Source organism: Myotis daubentonii, chromosome 1 (assembly GCF_963259705.1).
Source record: "Myotis daubentonii chromosome 1, mMyoDau2.1, whole genome shotgun sequence".
Taxonomy (NCBI): domain Eukaryota; kingdom Metazoa; phylum Chordata; class Mammalia; order Chiroptera; family Vespertilionidae; genus Myotis; species Myotis daubentonii.
The window spans coordinates 175,983,571-176,000,308 of NC_081840.1; the positions used below are offsets into that span (position 1 = coordinate 175,983,571).

The following is a 16,738-nucleotide window of genomic DNA, read 5'->3' on the forward strand; positions in this document are numbered from 1 at the left end:
TCATTTTTTTGGTTGATTTTTCTTTGTTAAATGGCATTTAAATATATAAAATAAATGTCAAAAATATAAGTCTTTGTTTTACTATGGTTGCAAATATCAAAAAATGTCTATATGTGACACAGCACCAGAGTTAAGTTATGGTTTTTCAAAATGCTGACACGCCGAGCTCAAAAGGTTCGCCATCACTGGACTACAGCAAGCATGTCAAACTCGTGGGCCATATGCCTTGTTTATGAGGCCCATGTTAGCCTATGAGTTTGACATGGTTGGACTAGCAGTGGTTCTCAACCTGTGGGTCGCAACCCCTTTGGCAGTCGAACGACGCTTTCACTGGGGTCGCCTAAGACCATCCTGCATATCAGATATTTACATTATGATTCATAACAGCAGCAACATTACAGTTATAAAGTAGCAACGAAAATAATTTTATGGTTGGGTCACAACATGAGGAACTGTATTTAAAGGGCCAGAAGGTTGAGAACCACTGGACTAGAGGATCCCGAGAATTAAATCAACAATTTGAAATATAAGGAAGCAAAAAACACTCAACCAGAAGAGCAAAAAGAAAAAAGAATCCAAAAATATGAAGATAGTGTAAGAAACCTCTGTGACAACTTCAAGCGTACCAACATTTGCATTATGGGGGTGCCAGAAGAAGAGAGAGAGCAAGATATTGAAAGCCCATTTGAAGAAATAATGACAGAAAACTTCCCCTACCTGGTGAAAGAAATAGACTTACAAGTCCAGGAGGCACAGAGAACTCCAAACAAGAGGACCCCAAAGAGGACCACACCAAAACACATCATAATTAAAATGCCAAGGGCTAAAGACAAATAGAATCTTAAAAGCAATACGAGAAAAGCAGTTAGTTACCTTCAAGGGAGTGCCCATACAACTGTCAGCTGATTTCTCAACAGAAACTATGCAGGCCAGAAGTGATGAATAGCAAGGATCTACAACCAAGATTACCCAGCAAAGCTATCATTTAGAATTAATGGTCAGATAAAGAGCTTCACAGACAAGATAAAGCTAAAGGAGTTCATCACCACCAAACCAATATTATATGAAATATTGAAGGGTATTCTTTAAGAAGAGGAAGAAGAAAAAGATAAAAAATATGAACAACAAAATGGCAACAAATACATATCTATCAACAATTCAATCTAAAAATCAAAATAAACAAGTAAGAAATATAATGAACAGAATAAACTGGTGAATAAAATAGAATCAGAAGCATGGAAATGGAACAGACTGACGATTCTCAGATGAAGGGAGGTGGGGGGGGGGCGGGAAGAGATTAAACAAAGATCTTATATGCATGTATGCATTACCCATGGACATGGACAATAGGGTGGCAAAGGCCTAGGGTGGGGTGGGACCTGGGTGGAGGGAGGCAATGGGGAGAAAAAAGATGGTCATCTGCAAAAATCTCAACAATAAGGATTTAAAAAAGAAAAAGAAGTGTGAGATAATAAATTTGTGTTGCTTTAAACCAGTAAATTTGTGGTAATTTGTCACACAGTAAATGAAAACTAGTACAGAGTTTGGTAACTGAAAGTGGAATGCTACTGTAACAATAACTTAAAATGTGAGAATGGCTTTGGAAAGATAGAAAGCAAAAGCTGGAAAAAGTTTTAAGAAGCACAATAGAGACACACACAGCTGGTGAGGGCTGAGAGGAAGTGAGGGACATGTCATTGGAAAGTGAAGGGAGAGCCCTAGCCAGTTTGACTCAGTGGATAGAGTGTTGGCCTGCAGATTGAAGGGTTCCAGGTCCGGGTTGTGGGCTCGGTCTCTAGTAGGTGGTGTGCAGGAGGGAGCCCATCAATGATTCTCTCTCATCATTGACCTTTTTTTTTTTTTCTTGCTCTCTCTCCCTCTCCCTTCTTCTCTGAAATCAATAAAAATATATTTAAAAAGAAAAAGAATGTGAAGGGAAATCTTTGCTATATTGTGGCTGAATGCATGGTGGCATGGAAAACAGAAGTTGGAAGTGACAAAGCCGGATATATTGCTAAGGAGATTTCCAAGTGAAGTGTTAAAGGTGAAACCTGGTTTCCTCTTGCTTCTTATAGTGAAATGCAAGGGGAGAGAGGTAAATTGAGGAAAGAGCTATTAAAGACAAAGGAACCAGAAAAAGTATTATCTTGAAAAAATCTGTAGGTGTAGCTTTTGACTAAGGCAGTGAATCCCTGCAAAACCCAGAATTCTTGATGAAATTGTTTCAGAATAAACATTTCCAATTTATGCTAAAAGTAAGCAGAAAGAATATAAAAGAGGCTGTTTAACTCTCCCAAATTCTTCTGGCAAGAAGAAGGCTGATAAAACTATTCATCACCAAACATGTGCCACCTTCCTTGAAAAAGGAAAAAGGGTTCAAGAGGCAGAACCAAGACTCAGATGGCAGAGTCGAGAGTTATGAAGGATTATTTCTAATTAAAAACTCCAGCTGGAGTCTGCCAACCTGGATTTCAAAATGGACCGGTGACTCTCTATCTTTTTTTATTTTTGAGAGAGAGAGAGCACGCGGAAGGGAGAGGGATAGAGAGATAGAAACATCAATGAGAGAAACATCATTGAAAGGCTGCCTTCTGCGTGTCCCCCCGCCATGCTCACAACCTGACGGGAATCGAACCAGTGACCTCTAGGTTCCTGGGTTGATGCTCAACCCGAGTCACACCAACTGGGCATGACTCCACTTTCTACTTTCAAATCTTCCCTTCCCCCTTTTGAACCAGATGTCTTAAACAGTTATCCCATGCCTATGCCACCATTTCATGTTGGGATGCTGAGACAGCCTCTTTAGTTTTATAGATTCACAGATAGATGAAACAAACCTAATTTAGATGACTTAGGTAAGATTTTGGACTTTGAGCTGATGCTTTAATGGGATGAGAATGCTGAAAACTGTAGGAATATTTTGTTTATGTGTATGGGGTGTGTGAATAACTGATGGCCAATTATTGTGGTAGGCAAAATTCTGGGATGGCTCCCAAGATTCCTGCTTGGTGGTATAACAGCCCCGTGTGTGTGTAGAACCTATAAATATCAAGGAATAGTCACTCACTTGATTAGGTTGTTATAGAAGACTTTTGCAGCTGACTGGAGAGATTCAAAATCACTGACCCAGCCCTGCTGATGTGGTTTGACCTATGAATCAGGAGGTCAAGGTTCAATTCCTGGTCAAGGCATATGCCCAGGTTGTGGGCTCAATCCCCAGTAGGGGGCATGTAGGTGGCAGCCAATCAATAATTTTCTCTCATCATTGATATTTCTATCTCTCTCTCCCTCTCCTGTACTCCCTGAAATCAATAAAAACGTATTTTTAGAAAATCACTGACCTAATAGCATTGATGAGGTGAGAGCATACCCAAGCTGACAGCCAGCAAGAAAATGGGAACTTCAGACCTATGGCTGCAAGGAACTAACTCCTGCCAATAACCAGTAGACTGTAAGGCTCAGATGAGATTTTTGCTCTGGCAAACACCTTGATTTCTGCCTACTACAACCCTAACCCAAGGATCCCGTAACACGTTCCTGGACGTCTGACCCACGGGAAATAAAAGTTAATAAATTTATGTGATTTTAAGCTACTAACATTGTGATAACTTGTTATCTAGCAATAGAAATCAAATATAAATAGAGTATAGATTTTGAAGAAAATATAACAAAGTAAATCCTCTTATACTTCTACTCTTAGGTTTCCTGGAAAATGCTTTTAACTATTAAAAATAAAATTGTAAGATTGGAAACATAATGGGTAAATTAATCATTGTCTTTCTAGACCTCAAGCTTTTTACAAACCTATCATTTTACCTTTTAATCAACAGAACAATTTGCATTGAGGTGCCTTTCATCATATTCTGTTTGGGATGTCAGGTTAGATGGTCCAGAAAGGTTGACCAAAACTCACTGCACACCAAAGTAACTAACATATGTAAGACAAGTAGTGACAGCCTATTAAAGAGTTTCCTGCTACTTTTCTGATTTTCCACTATTTAGTATTCCCAAGATCAGGCAATATTTCTGAAGTCATAATCTAACTGATACACAAGAAGCCAGCTACTGTAGATATTAGAAGGTAGAAGGCAATAAACACTATCTACTCGGCAATACTTGAAGTTGACTATTGAAGGTTAAAGTGGTGTCTGTCTTCTTCTCTTGTTCTTTCTTATAAATCTACAAAAGCTAAAATGTTTTGAGTAAATTTGTATTGTGGTAAAATAAAGTGTAGATGTCCTTCATATTAATGTGGAATAAAATCAACTCTGATTCCACAGAAAACAAATAAGAACAGTAAACCCAAATAACTTCACAAGTGATAGATGAAGCACAGTAAGTCTAGACATACTCCAGTAATTGCAAGAATAGTTTCAACTTAATATTTGGAGACAGTCAAAATTTCTTCTCAACCTATTCTATTCTAAAAATGACTTTGGTGTTACCAACTTGCATTTTGAAATATTTTATTACAATTCAATTTTTAAATATATTTTATTGTGTGTTTTTTTTTACAGAGAGGAAGGGAGAGGGACAGACAGTTAGAAACATCGATGAGAGAGAAACATGGATCAGCTGCCTCCTGCACACCCCCAACTGGGGATGTGCCCGCAACCAAGGTACATGCCCTTGACCAGAATCGAACCTGGGACCTTTCAGTCCGCAGGCCGACGATCTATCCACTGAGCCAAACCGGTTAGGGCAATTCAATTTTTAAAATATCTAATTTTATATCTAAGCAGTTACACAAGAGATATCAATATTGAATACTGTTCATTATACCATTTTCATATTATTTCACTGTGATAATTAAATTAGATTATTGCTTCTAATTTAAGTAATGACAATTTACAAGAACTAATAAACAATTTCAAACCATGTGGCTTGGGCTACTCCCTTATTTTGTGGCAATCCAAATAACTCTATAAAGATGTATTTCTAAAGGTATAGTTATTATACCTACAATTTTCATTTTAATTAATTACACAGCACTCCATTCAACTGTCATAAATAAGAATGACGAATATGTAAAAGTTCTGGAGCCCTTTCACATGAGAAGATAAAGGAATTCTGGCTTATATACAGATAATGACAAAATGACTTTGGATATTTATTCATATTAATATTAATGTACTAGAGGCTGGTGCACAAAATTTGTGCACTGCGGAGGGGGGTGTCCTTCAGCCTGGCCTGTGCCCTCTCACAGTCCAGGAGCCCTCGCTCCTTACCGCCTGCCTGCTTGCTGCTCTTTACTACTCAGCTCGCTGTTCCTTAGTGCTGCCGCAGAAGCGAGAGAGACTCCCACCATTGCTGCTGCACTCACCAGCCGTGAGCCTGACTTCTGGCTGAGTGGCGCCATGACCACCAGGGGGTAGCTGCTGCATGGTCAATGCTCATCATAGGGACCAGTCATTCTGGTCGTTTTGCCGTAATAGTCGCTTAGGTTTTTATTATATAGACTAGAGGCCTGGTGCACGAAATTCGTGCATGGGGGGGGGGGCGTGTGTCCCTCAGCCCGGCCTGCACCCTCTCCAATCTTGGACCCCTCAGGGGATGTCTGAGAGCACTCTCACAATCCAGGACTGCTGGCTCCTAACCACTCGCCTGCCTGCCTGAATGCCCCTAACCGCTTCTGCCTGCCAGACTGATTGCCCCCTAACCGCTCCCCTGCTGGCCTGATTGATGCCTAACTGCTCCCCTGCTAAGGCCTGATTGCCCCCAACTGCCCTCCCCTGCAGGCCTGGTCCCCCCCAACTGCCCTCCCCTGCCAGCATGGTTGCCCCCAACTGCCCTCCCGTGGTGGCCATCTTATGATGACATGGGGGTGGCCATCTTGTGATGATGTGAGGGGGTCGTGCGAGGGTGCAAGGGCCACCTAGGCTTTTATTAGTATAGATTACAGATTAGAAAAAAATGGAATAATGTATACCTTTATAATTCAATGGTCAAAATTATGAATTTCTGCCCAGCCAGTGTTGCTCAGTGGTTGAGCGTCGACCCATGCACCAAGAGGTCATTGGTTCCATTTCTTGTCAGGGCATATGCCCAGGTTGCAGATTTAATCCCCAGTATGGAGCATGTAGGAGGCAGCCAATTGATGTCTCTCTCTCTCTCCCTCTCCTTTCCTCTCTTTCTAAAATCAATAAAAACATTTTTTTAATTATGAATTTCTGATTACATCACATCATCTGCTTTAATTTTAACCAATGTAATTCAAGTCAAAATTAATTTTTAGTTACACAAACTTCATCCATTCTCATAAAGCTAGTGTTCTCTATATACAGCTTCTATAAGATAATTCATCTGCCACCAAGACTTAACCTAATCACCTTAGGGTAGATTATTCCTAAATCTATTTCCAACCTTAAGGTAGCCTTGCTTCAAAATCCAGATCTTCAATTTCAGAGAGGTAGGGAGAGGGAAAGAGAGCTAGAAACATCAATGATGAGAGAATCATTGATTGGCTGCCTCCTTCACGCCCCCTACTGGAAATCAGGGCACATGCCTGGGTTTTGGGCTCGATCCCCAATAGAGAGTGTGCAGGAGGCAGGCAATCAATGATTGTCTCTCATCATTGATGTTTCTATCTCTATCCACCTTCCTTCCTCTCTGAAATCAATAAAAATATATTTTAAAAAATAAAATCATTTCTAATAGTCCTTTATTATTCTTTTTATAAATCCAGAATCTGTAGTGATGTCATCTTTCTCATTCCTGATATTGGTAATTTCTGTCTTCTCTTTTTCCTGATCAGTCTTGCTAGAGGTTTATACATTTAATTGCTCCTCTCAAAGAATCAACTTTTGGTTTCATTAATTTTCTTTGTTTTGTTATTGTTTTCTATTTGATTTGTCCTCTGATCTATTTTTATTAAGATTTTTAAAATTGATTTTTAGAGAAAGCAGAAGGGAGAGAGAGTGAGAGAAACATCAATCGGCTGCCTTCTGCACACCCCACACTAGGCACTGAGCCTGCAACCTGAGCATGTGGCCTGACCAGGAATTGAATGGCAACCTTTCCATGCACGGGACGACACTCTACCAACTGAGCCACACCAGCCAGGGCTGTCCTCTGATCTTTATTCTATCCATTCTACTACTTTCTACTTTGTTCTTTTTCTAGGTAAAAACTGAAGTCATTGGTTTGAGACATTTAGTGCTATAAGATTTACCCTAAGTCTTGCTTTAGGAACTTGCATCCTGCACATTGCTATATTATGTTGTCATTTGTATCCCAAACTATATACTTTCTCATTTCCTCTTTAGGCCATGTATTTAGTTTTCAAATATTTGAGGATTTCCCAGAGATGCTTTGAATGACTTGAATAAATTTAAATGCATTAAAACTTGTTTTATGGCTCAGAATATGAACTATCTTGGTACATATTCTGAGTGCACTAAGAAAGTGCATTCTGCTGTTGTTGGGTGGAGTGTTCTATAAATGTTAGATCAAGTCAGTTGATTGTGTTGTTCAAGTCTTTTATGACATTGTTTTTCTACTTCTCCTGCCAACTATTTAGAGACATATTGAAATCTCCAACTACATTTGTGAATTTTAAAATGTCTCCTTACAGTCATTTATTTCATTGTACATTTTGAAGCTCTGTTATAGGGGAACAAATATTTAGAATCATTACATCTTCTTGGTGAATTGACCCTGTTGCCATACTGAAATATTTTTTTTCATCCTGGTAATATTCTTTGTCCTGAGATCTGCTTTGTCTGATATTAACACAGGCAGTTAAAAAAAAATAGTGTTAACATGGTATGTCATTTCCATCCCTTTACTTTTAACTAAGATTGCACATACTCGAGTTTTGATATTTTTAATCTAATCTGACAAGTTCTGCCATTTCATTGGGATGTTTAAGCCATTCATATTGAATGTGATTACTGATATAGCTGGGTTTATCATTTTGCTATTTTTTATTTGTCCCTACTGATTTTTTCCTTTTATTCTTTTCCTATCTTTGGAATAACAGTAATTCTTATGATTCCATTTTATCTCCTTTGTTGGCTTTTAGCTATAATTGTATTCTTCCATATCTCCCTTCCCAACCTTTACGCCATTGCTATCCATTTTACTTGTACATGTATTATAACTCCCATTCTACAGTGTTGTTGCTATTTAAAGTCAATCATCTTCAAAAAAAACTTTATTGTAAAGAAGAAAATAGAAACACATTAATTAAAAGGTACCAATCTTTACCTATGTGATTTCAACATTAGTAGTAATACTACAAGTCAGATTACCCAAACTTAACCTTCTATTTCCAGTTAGCTGATCTTGTAAGTAAAATCATAAAGTGTTACAACTGTTATTAAAAATGAAAGAGAAAAGTGGTTAAATCAGTTAGGACTATAGTCCAACCAATTAGTGAGAGACCTGGCTGAGGTGATGCAGGGGCTAGTTCCCTGAAGAGAGGATTCATCGCCTCCCTGGGACAGATGAGAATATGTTTTGCTACATTTCATAACTGCAGAAGGCACATTCTGAACTATGTTAAGCTAGAAAAGGAGACCTGGACTCATTGGCTCACACATCTGTGTAAATTTTTAATTAAAACATATAACAGTTACTCAGAATAGCCACAGCAATCCTAAGAAAGAACAAAGTTGGGGGAATTACAGTACCAGATATCAAGCTATATTACAAAGTCACTGTTCTCAAAACTGCCTGGTACTGGCACAAGAACAGACATATAGACCAATGGAACAGAACAGAGAACCCAGAAATCGACCCAAGCCATTATCCTCAATTAATATTTGATAAAGGAGGCAAGAGCATACAATGGAGTCAAGACAGTCTCTTCAATAAATGGTGTTGGGAAAATTGGACAGATACAAGCAAAAAAATTAAACTAGACCAGCAACTTACACCATACACAAAAATAAACTCAAAATGGAGAAAAAACTTAAATGTAAGACAGGAAACCTTAAAAATATTAGAAGAATCCATAGGCAGCAAAATATCAGACATATGTCATAGCAATATCTTTATTGATGCAGCTCCTAGGACAATGGAAACTAAGGAGAAAATAAACAAACGGGACTACATCAAAATAAAAAGCTTCTGCACAGCAAGAGACCATCAACAAAACAACAAGAGAGCCCACTGCATTGGGAGAACATATTCGCCAATGTTATCACCGATAAGGGTTTAATCTTCAACATTATAGGGAACTCATACAGCTTAACAAAAGGAAGATAAACAATCCAATCAAAAAATGGGCAAAGGACCTAAATAGACACTTTTTGAAAGAGCACATACAAAAGGCAAGAGACATGTGAAAACATGCTCCAAGTCAGTAATCATCCAAGAGATGCAAACCAATGGACATAAGGCACTGGGGGCTAGGGGAGGCCAGGGGATTGTCAAGGGCGGGGGGAAAAAAAAAAAAGGAGACATATGTAATACTCTTTGTAATACTTTAAGCAATAAAAAACAAACAAACAAAAACAAAAACACAAAACTTTAGGGCAGTTCTCTGAGCTTATAATCACAAATTTTAAAAGATTAAACAACCTTTTTTTAAAAAAATATATTTTATTGATTTTTTACAGAGAGGAAGGGAGAGAGATAGAGAGTTAGAAACATCGATGAGAGAGAAACATCGATCAGCTGCCTCCTGCACATCTCCCACTGGGGATGTGCCCGCAACCCAGGTACATGCCCTTGACTGGAATCGAACCCGGGACCCTTCAGTCCGCAGGCCGACGCTCTATCCACTGAGCCAAACCGGTTTCGGCTAAACCACCTTTTTTAAAAAAAAAAAAAAAGACAATGAGGTACCATCTCACACCTGTCAGAATGGCTATCATCAACAAATCAACAAACAAGTGCTGGCAAGGATGTGGAGAAAAAGGAACCCTCGTGCCCTGCTGGTAGGAATGCAGACTGGTGTAGCCACTGTGAAAAACAGTATGGAGTTTCCTCAAAAAATTAAAAATTAAACTCCCATTTGACCCAGTAATTCCGCTTCTAAGAATATAGCCCAAGAAATCAGAAACACCAGCCCAATTTACAATTGCTAAGATTTGTAAACAGCCTAAGTGCCCATCAGCAGAGGAATAGATTGAAAAAATGTGGTACATCTACACAATTGAAAACTATACTGCCATAAAAAAGATTTGCCACAGCATGGATGGACCTGGAGAGCATTATGCTGAGTGAAATAAGCCAGTCGGAGAAAGAGAAATATCACATGATCTCACTCATTTGTGGAATATAGTGAACAATATAAATTGATGAACAAAAATAGATCCAGAGACATAGAAGCATCAAACAGACCATCAAACCTCAGAGAGAAGGCAGGGGAGGAAGCGGGGTAAGAGATCAACCAAAGGACTTGTATCCATGCATCTGAGCATGACCAATGGACACAGACAATATGGGTGGGGTCATGTGCTGGGGGGCAGGAGCGGGCAGGGAGAGGTCAATGGGGGGAAAGGAAAGGAGACATGTGTAAAACTTTCAACAATAAATAATTTAAAAATAAAATCACAGTTAAAAGTGCTAACTTGGAGTGGCCTTGACCACACAACTGGAAACAATCTATGATACATGTGTGAGGAGTTGATGACATCTGCCAACTCTTCTTTATTTCTTCCTCCTTCACTCTTTACTTGACCCTTTTTGACTTAACATCTGTTCTATACTATTTCCTATTTCCCTGATGTAGAAAAATGGTAAAGTACCTAAGTCTGAGAGTCAGGCAGAATGAGTTTAAGCCCAGCCTATGCATTTAATAGCTGTGTAATCTTGAACTAGTTATTTCACCTTCCAATAGCTTATTTTCCTCCTTTGTAATAGAAAAAGAATAGTACTTAATCATAGGGTTGTTAGATTAAATGAAATGATACTTATCTGTTCAATCTAATCCCTGTTAGTTCTGAGTCAGTTTGATTAATTTATCATTATATATTTCCCTGCTTCTTTGCATACCTGGAAATTTTTTATTGGATGCCATATATTGTGAATTTTATCTTGTTGGATGCTTATGTTTAATCCTCACCTGAGGATATGATTTTTATTATTATTATTTTTGATTTTAGAGAGAGAAGGGAGAGAAACATCAATGTGAGAAACATCGATCAGTTGCCTCCCTTATGTGCCCTGACTGGGTATCAAACCTGAGAACCCTTTGGTATACAGCATGATGCTCCAACCAACCAAGCCACACCAGCCAGGGCTGGATACTTATGTTTATATGTTTATAAGTATTCTTAAGTTTTGCTTGTGGATGAAAAATTATTTGAAAACTTGGAAGTCTGACCCTTTGGGATCTAGCTTTTATAATTTGTTAAACTGGTCCAGAACAATGCTCAGTCTAGGGCTATTTCTCACTACTGGGGGAAAATTCTTCTGTGTACTCTACCTAGTACCTCATGAATCTTGAGGTTTTTCAGTGTGGTTTGTGGAAATAGTCACTATTCCTGACCCTGCATACACAAGTACTGTTCCCTCTAATCCAGCTCAAGAAGTTTCCTCACGTGTAAGTGCTACTGAGTACGCACCTGAAAACTCAAAGGGGACCTCTACAGATCTCCAGGGTTCTCTTTCTGCATAGTTCTTACCTTTCCAGTACTCTGTCCTGTTAACTCTAGCTGCCTGTGTCTCCTTAGATGTTAAGTAACACATCCTAAATTCAGAAAGCCTACGATTCTTCACCTTGTTTCCCACACCTTGCATGTACCACAGTCTAGAAAGTCTCTTCAATTTAGTAAGCTGGGTAATCATAAGGCTCATTTTCTTTCCATCTCTCAGGGATATCACTGTCTTTCATTGCCTGATCTTCAAGATCTTGAAAAGTATTGTTTCACATGTTTTATCCATTTTTTAGTTGTTGTGGGCAGGAGAGTAAATACTGTGTCTATTACTTCAACTTGGCTAGAAGCAGTTTTTCTAGCTTATTTGATTTATTTTTTTCTGTACCGAATCACTGTAAATGGCATCTCATTCAATCATTCCTGATGGATTGGGGTCAAATCTTCCATGGCCGTGAGGCTGCCCCTTTAGATTGTTTCTGTGTGAGTCTTTTCACTAATAGTCTAAAAGGCAGTCGTCTTTCTGTTTAAAAAGCACATTTGAAAAAAATGGTATTAAGACTAAGGAATTTTAATGTTATGGGGGAAAATGTCTTAAAGTTTGTGCAGCTTAGTAAGTCACAAAGTGATTTTCATTCTATAGAATTTCTGTAAGAAAGATTTCTCTTTTATAATTCTTACAAATGAAAAGAACATTTATGGGAGGAGCAGGGAGATACTGAAATATGGAGACAGGAAAAGAAGGATGGTAGATCTTGAGAAAGAAAGGGACTGAGAACGAAACTCATGGAAGCCAGGACATATGTCTCTATATAGTTTGTTCTTTATTCCTACGCAAAACTTCAATGTTTACTTAACTAATATGCTAAGTATTAATCAAAGCAGACAGCTAGAAGCATTATAATTACTACTATCCCTTAATAAATGTCAGAACAGAATATGGCAAGCTCATGCAAGTGCAGGGTAGTGGAGATAATCTAGGGCATAGGTTGCATACCAGTGGCCCATGGCCTTTACTTTGGCCTGCAGTCATGTTGTACTTGGCCTATAAAGTGATGGCTCACACCATTATTTTACAAAAGTGTGAATTAGTAGCTAATATTTATATATTTGATTTCACAAATGGTAGAGATTTCATTTAAAATTTTTGAAGAAAAAGGAGATATACTGCTCAAAGTGGATAGCAGAGTCTGAGGCCTTTAGTTAACTATACAGTCTATCATTCATTATTGTTTTCTTCTCTCCTCAACTATCCCTGGCCTTTCTTCCCCTATAGGTATTTTTAGGCTAGTGACACCTGATCAAGGGTATATATAATAATATCCTAACTTATAGAACAAATGTATAAAACCGTGACCAAAATATATATTACCTTTTAAAGGGAAGACAGGATTTCTAGAAAGATAGATTGAACAGGGTACTTATTTTCTACTATTTGTAGGAAAGCTGTTTCTGGGGCACATTTTTTAACTACAGATTCCTATGGGTCTGGAAGTGTCTCAAAATGCTTCTTTTAAACAAAATAATATGTAAATTAGATATAACTCCCTTAGGAAACTACAATGTACCCTACCTTTCGCATACATTTAAAAAGATACACATAAAAGGAAGCATAATTAGAAAGAGCTACAACAATGTCATTAGAAAATTATTCTCTGGCACACTTTTCCTCCCAAGTGCAGGGGAAAAAAATCTGAACTTTAGGTACACAATAAGAGTAACTCTGTATTTATTCTTCAATGTTCATAATTAAGCCAAGAAAAGAAAATTAGAAGAACAAATGCTATACACCAAAACTTTCTATATGTTGAGGTTTCTTTGTACCCTAGTGCTCTATAAAATAGAAAAATTGAAATAGAGCTAAGTACCCCTTACAACTGTAAAGTGATCCAACTTCACCTAAACCCAATATTTATCAACTTCAGTTAAAATAAAATTTCAACTAGCAAACAAAACAGTATATGACATCCATGTTTGCTTTTATTGATAATAGATTTTTAACTTCTCATAAAAGAATGGAGATTAACAAGTCAAAAGTGTGAGAAATGTCTAATGAGGTAATTTGATGGGGGGGGATAAAATCAGAAACATGAAGATGTAGTTTATTATATAAAAATGATTTTGATTAGCCCGGCTGGTGTGGCTCAATGGTTGAGTGTCGACCTATGAACCAGGAGGTCCCAGATTCAATTCCCAGTCAGGGCACACGCCCAGGTTGTGGGCTCAATCCCCAGTGTGGGGTGTGCAGGAGGCAACCAATCAATGATTCTCTCTCATCACTGATGTTTCTCTCTCTCTCTTCCTCTCCCTTCCTCTCTGAAATCAATAAAAATATATTAAAAAAAAAAGACTTTGTGTAAGTTTTTTTGAAAAGCAAAGAACTTTATTGCATAATAATAGGGGACATGTAAAGTTTCACTCAGTTTGGCACATTATTCATTAATGTTTCCTCCCCACTTTGGTATCATTACTGAAGAGAGCACCCCAGGGAGGGAGCCTGGAAGTAGGAATAGAAAGATGACGACTTACTTGCCAATCTTTCTAATGTTGTACAATACACATTTTACCTATTCCAAAAGAATATATAAATAAGATACTTAAAAATAAGAAAACAAGCTACCTACTACAATAATTAAAGTCTGCACAACTCATCCCCTTCTGAAAGCAATAAAACTGTTTACTTAATAAGAGAACTGCATGATCATCCAAACTATTTGCATGAGACTAACAACTCTTAAGTGAAAGAAAAAAAAAGGAACTGAAAACAGTTAAGGAAAAGGGTTAATAGTGAATTTAATGCCTCAAAGAGCTGTAGGATACAAATTCCACTTCTCCAAATAAAAGCAAATGTCAACCAATTATAGTGCAAATGAATTTTAAAACCATATAATAAATTAAAATTTAGGACTTTTGTAGTTCTTCTATCAGACACATACAAAGCACCTAAGTCTACTGAAAGAATTGATTCAAAGGAGAAGAAAAGGAACTTTGTTAGCAGTTACCAACAGTTCGGGGTTCTGTAAATAACAGCTGTCAAACAAACCAAAGGACTTTTTTTTTTAATGCACTAAGAATGCAATGGAGAGTTTGATCATAACTATTCTGAATTACCACAAATTCATAAGATCATTACTTCTAACCCTGAACTAAGTTATAGATGATTTTCACAATTAAAATATATAGTATGTACTGATCAAATACACTGGCTTTGGGACCAGATAGCATAACTAGATTAAAAATGTTGGCTCTCCCACTTAACTATGTATATTATTTGGGCAAATTAGTCCAACCCTACCTGAGTTTCCTTATCTATAAAAATGGAGATAATAGTCTACTCTAAGGCTATTTTGGGAAATTGAATATATTTATATATTTATATATATTTAAATATACTTTATTGATTTCAAAGAGGAAGGGAAAGATAGAAACATCAATGATGAGAGAGAATCATTGATTCACTGCCTCCTGCAGGCCCCTCACTAGAGGTGGAGCCCATAACCCAGGCATGTGCCCTGACAGGAAATTGAACCGTGACCACCTGGTTCATAGGTCAACACTCAACCACTGAGCCATGCCGGCTGGGCTTACACCGTATATTTTCAGTGTGTATTATCATTATTGTTACTGAAACATACTTGTAAAACAGCAACCTAGACTCAAGTACAAGTTCTAGGTTGTCTAAAGTGTTGGCTAAGATAATTTGATGCATTATCTTCCGTATTTTTTTAAATCTTCAGGCAAAATATCATAATCTGTTTCTCAACTCAACATAACAGATTCTATATGTCATGAGTTCTTCACAAGCTAAGCCTTCTAACTCCTAAAACAAGTTGGTTTCCCTTACACAGTGGAACCTCTGTTCTCAAACTTAATTCATTCCAGAAGGCTGTTCAAAAAGCCATTTGTTTGAAAACCAAATCATTTTTTCCCATTAGAAATAATGTAAATTTAATTAATCCTTTCCAGACCCATCTTTCCTGTATACAATACATGTCTAATGTACTGTTTAATCTGTGAACAAACACTTCTTTTCCTAATTTATCGAACCACTCCTGCTAGTCGTAAAGGAATCACTTTCAGCACTCGTTCCAGGGGAGTCTTTCAGGAGGTCAGGATGCAGCATCTTCACTTTCTCACGTATCATTGCTTCCAAAATGCTGCCACAGGCTAACTGCTTTCCGTGTATCCAAATAAACAATTTTTCTGCCTCTTCAAATTGCCTGTCATTGTGGTTTTGTGAGCACTTTCACACCCTTAGCAACATTAGCACCCTCGATGGCCTATTTATGTTTTAAAATTGCGTTAATTATTGATTTCTCCAGCAACAAAAGTCTGAGAGATGCTTTTTGTCATGCTGAGGTATCAGCATGAAAGGGTTATCAGGTTGAAAAAGAAGTTTTGTTCCCCCCCTCTCCCTTGAACAACTTGGTAGAGAACCTAATTGTTAAAGAACCAAGGTTTGACAGTGTATCACCACTTTGGGCATTTTTGTTTCTTTTTGACCTTTTTTTAAAATGAAAGTTTTTAATAAAAAGAAAGCAAAACAAAAACTATGGTTATAATCATACTTTACTTACTAAGTTTTATCTTTTTTCTATTTAATATAGTTCCATGTTATAAAAAACCTCTCATCAACCTAATTTTTGATGATCACAACATTCCATTGTAAGGATTTAGAATACTTTAAATCATTCCTCTTCTGTGAGCTCTTTATGTTGTTTGTACTTTTATACTCTTACAAACTTGATGATAAAAGACCATAGGTTAGTAGAGGGAGACCTTGGCAGGGAGGGAGTTAATAGCTGAAAATACACGACCTTTGCAAGAACATCATTTAAGAGCTCATGACAATGCCAACATAGACTGTGGAGTTCTCTTTCATATTTGCTAGGTAAATTGAGGTACTATTTTGCTCCTCCTTGATTCTGCTCATTTTATTTATTTTTTTAAAATAGATTTTATTGCCTGGCTGGCGTGGCTAAGTGGTTAAGAGTCAACCTATGAATCAGGAGGTCACAGGTGACTGCTCTGAACTCCAGTTCTGGGTGAGTCTCTGGGTTGCAGGCTTGATCCCTCGTATGGGGCGTGCAGCAGGCAGCCTATCAATGATTCTCTCTTGTCCTTGATGTTTCCATCTCTTTCTCCCTCTCCCTCCCTTCCTCTCTGAAATCAATATATTTTTTTATTCAAAT

The 16,738-nt window shown here is 37.7% G+C and overlaps 1 protein-coding gene across 2 annotated transcripts in view; it reads right to left on the bottom strand.

The window, feature by feature from the left end:
- Positions 1-16,738, bottom strand: part of PTPN13 (protein tyrosine phosphatase non-receptor type 13) — a 212,032-nt gene that overhangs the window by 176,596 nt on the left and 18,698 nt on the right. The window contains exon 2 of one of the 2 annotated variants that reach the window (XM_059666056.1): positions 11,577-12,069. The exons of the other annotated variant lie outside the window; for it this stretch is intronic. Within the exon in view, the coding sequence (XP_059522039.1) occupies positions 11,577-11,748 (172 nt within the window). The 5' untranslated portion in view covers positions 11,749-12,069. The remainder of the gene's footprint in view (positions 1-11,576; positions 12,070-16,738) is intronic. 2 annotated transcript variants of the gene reach the window in all.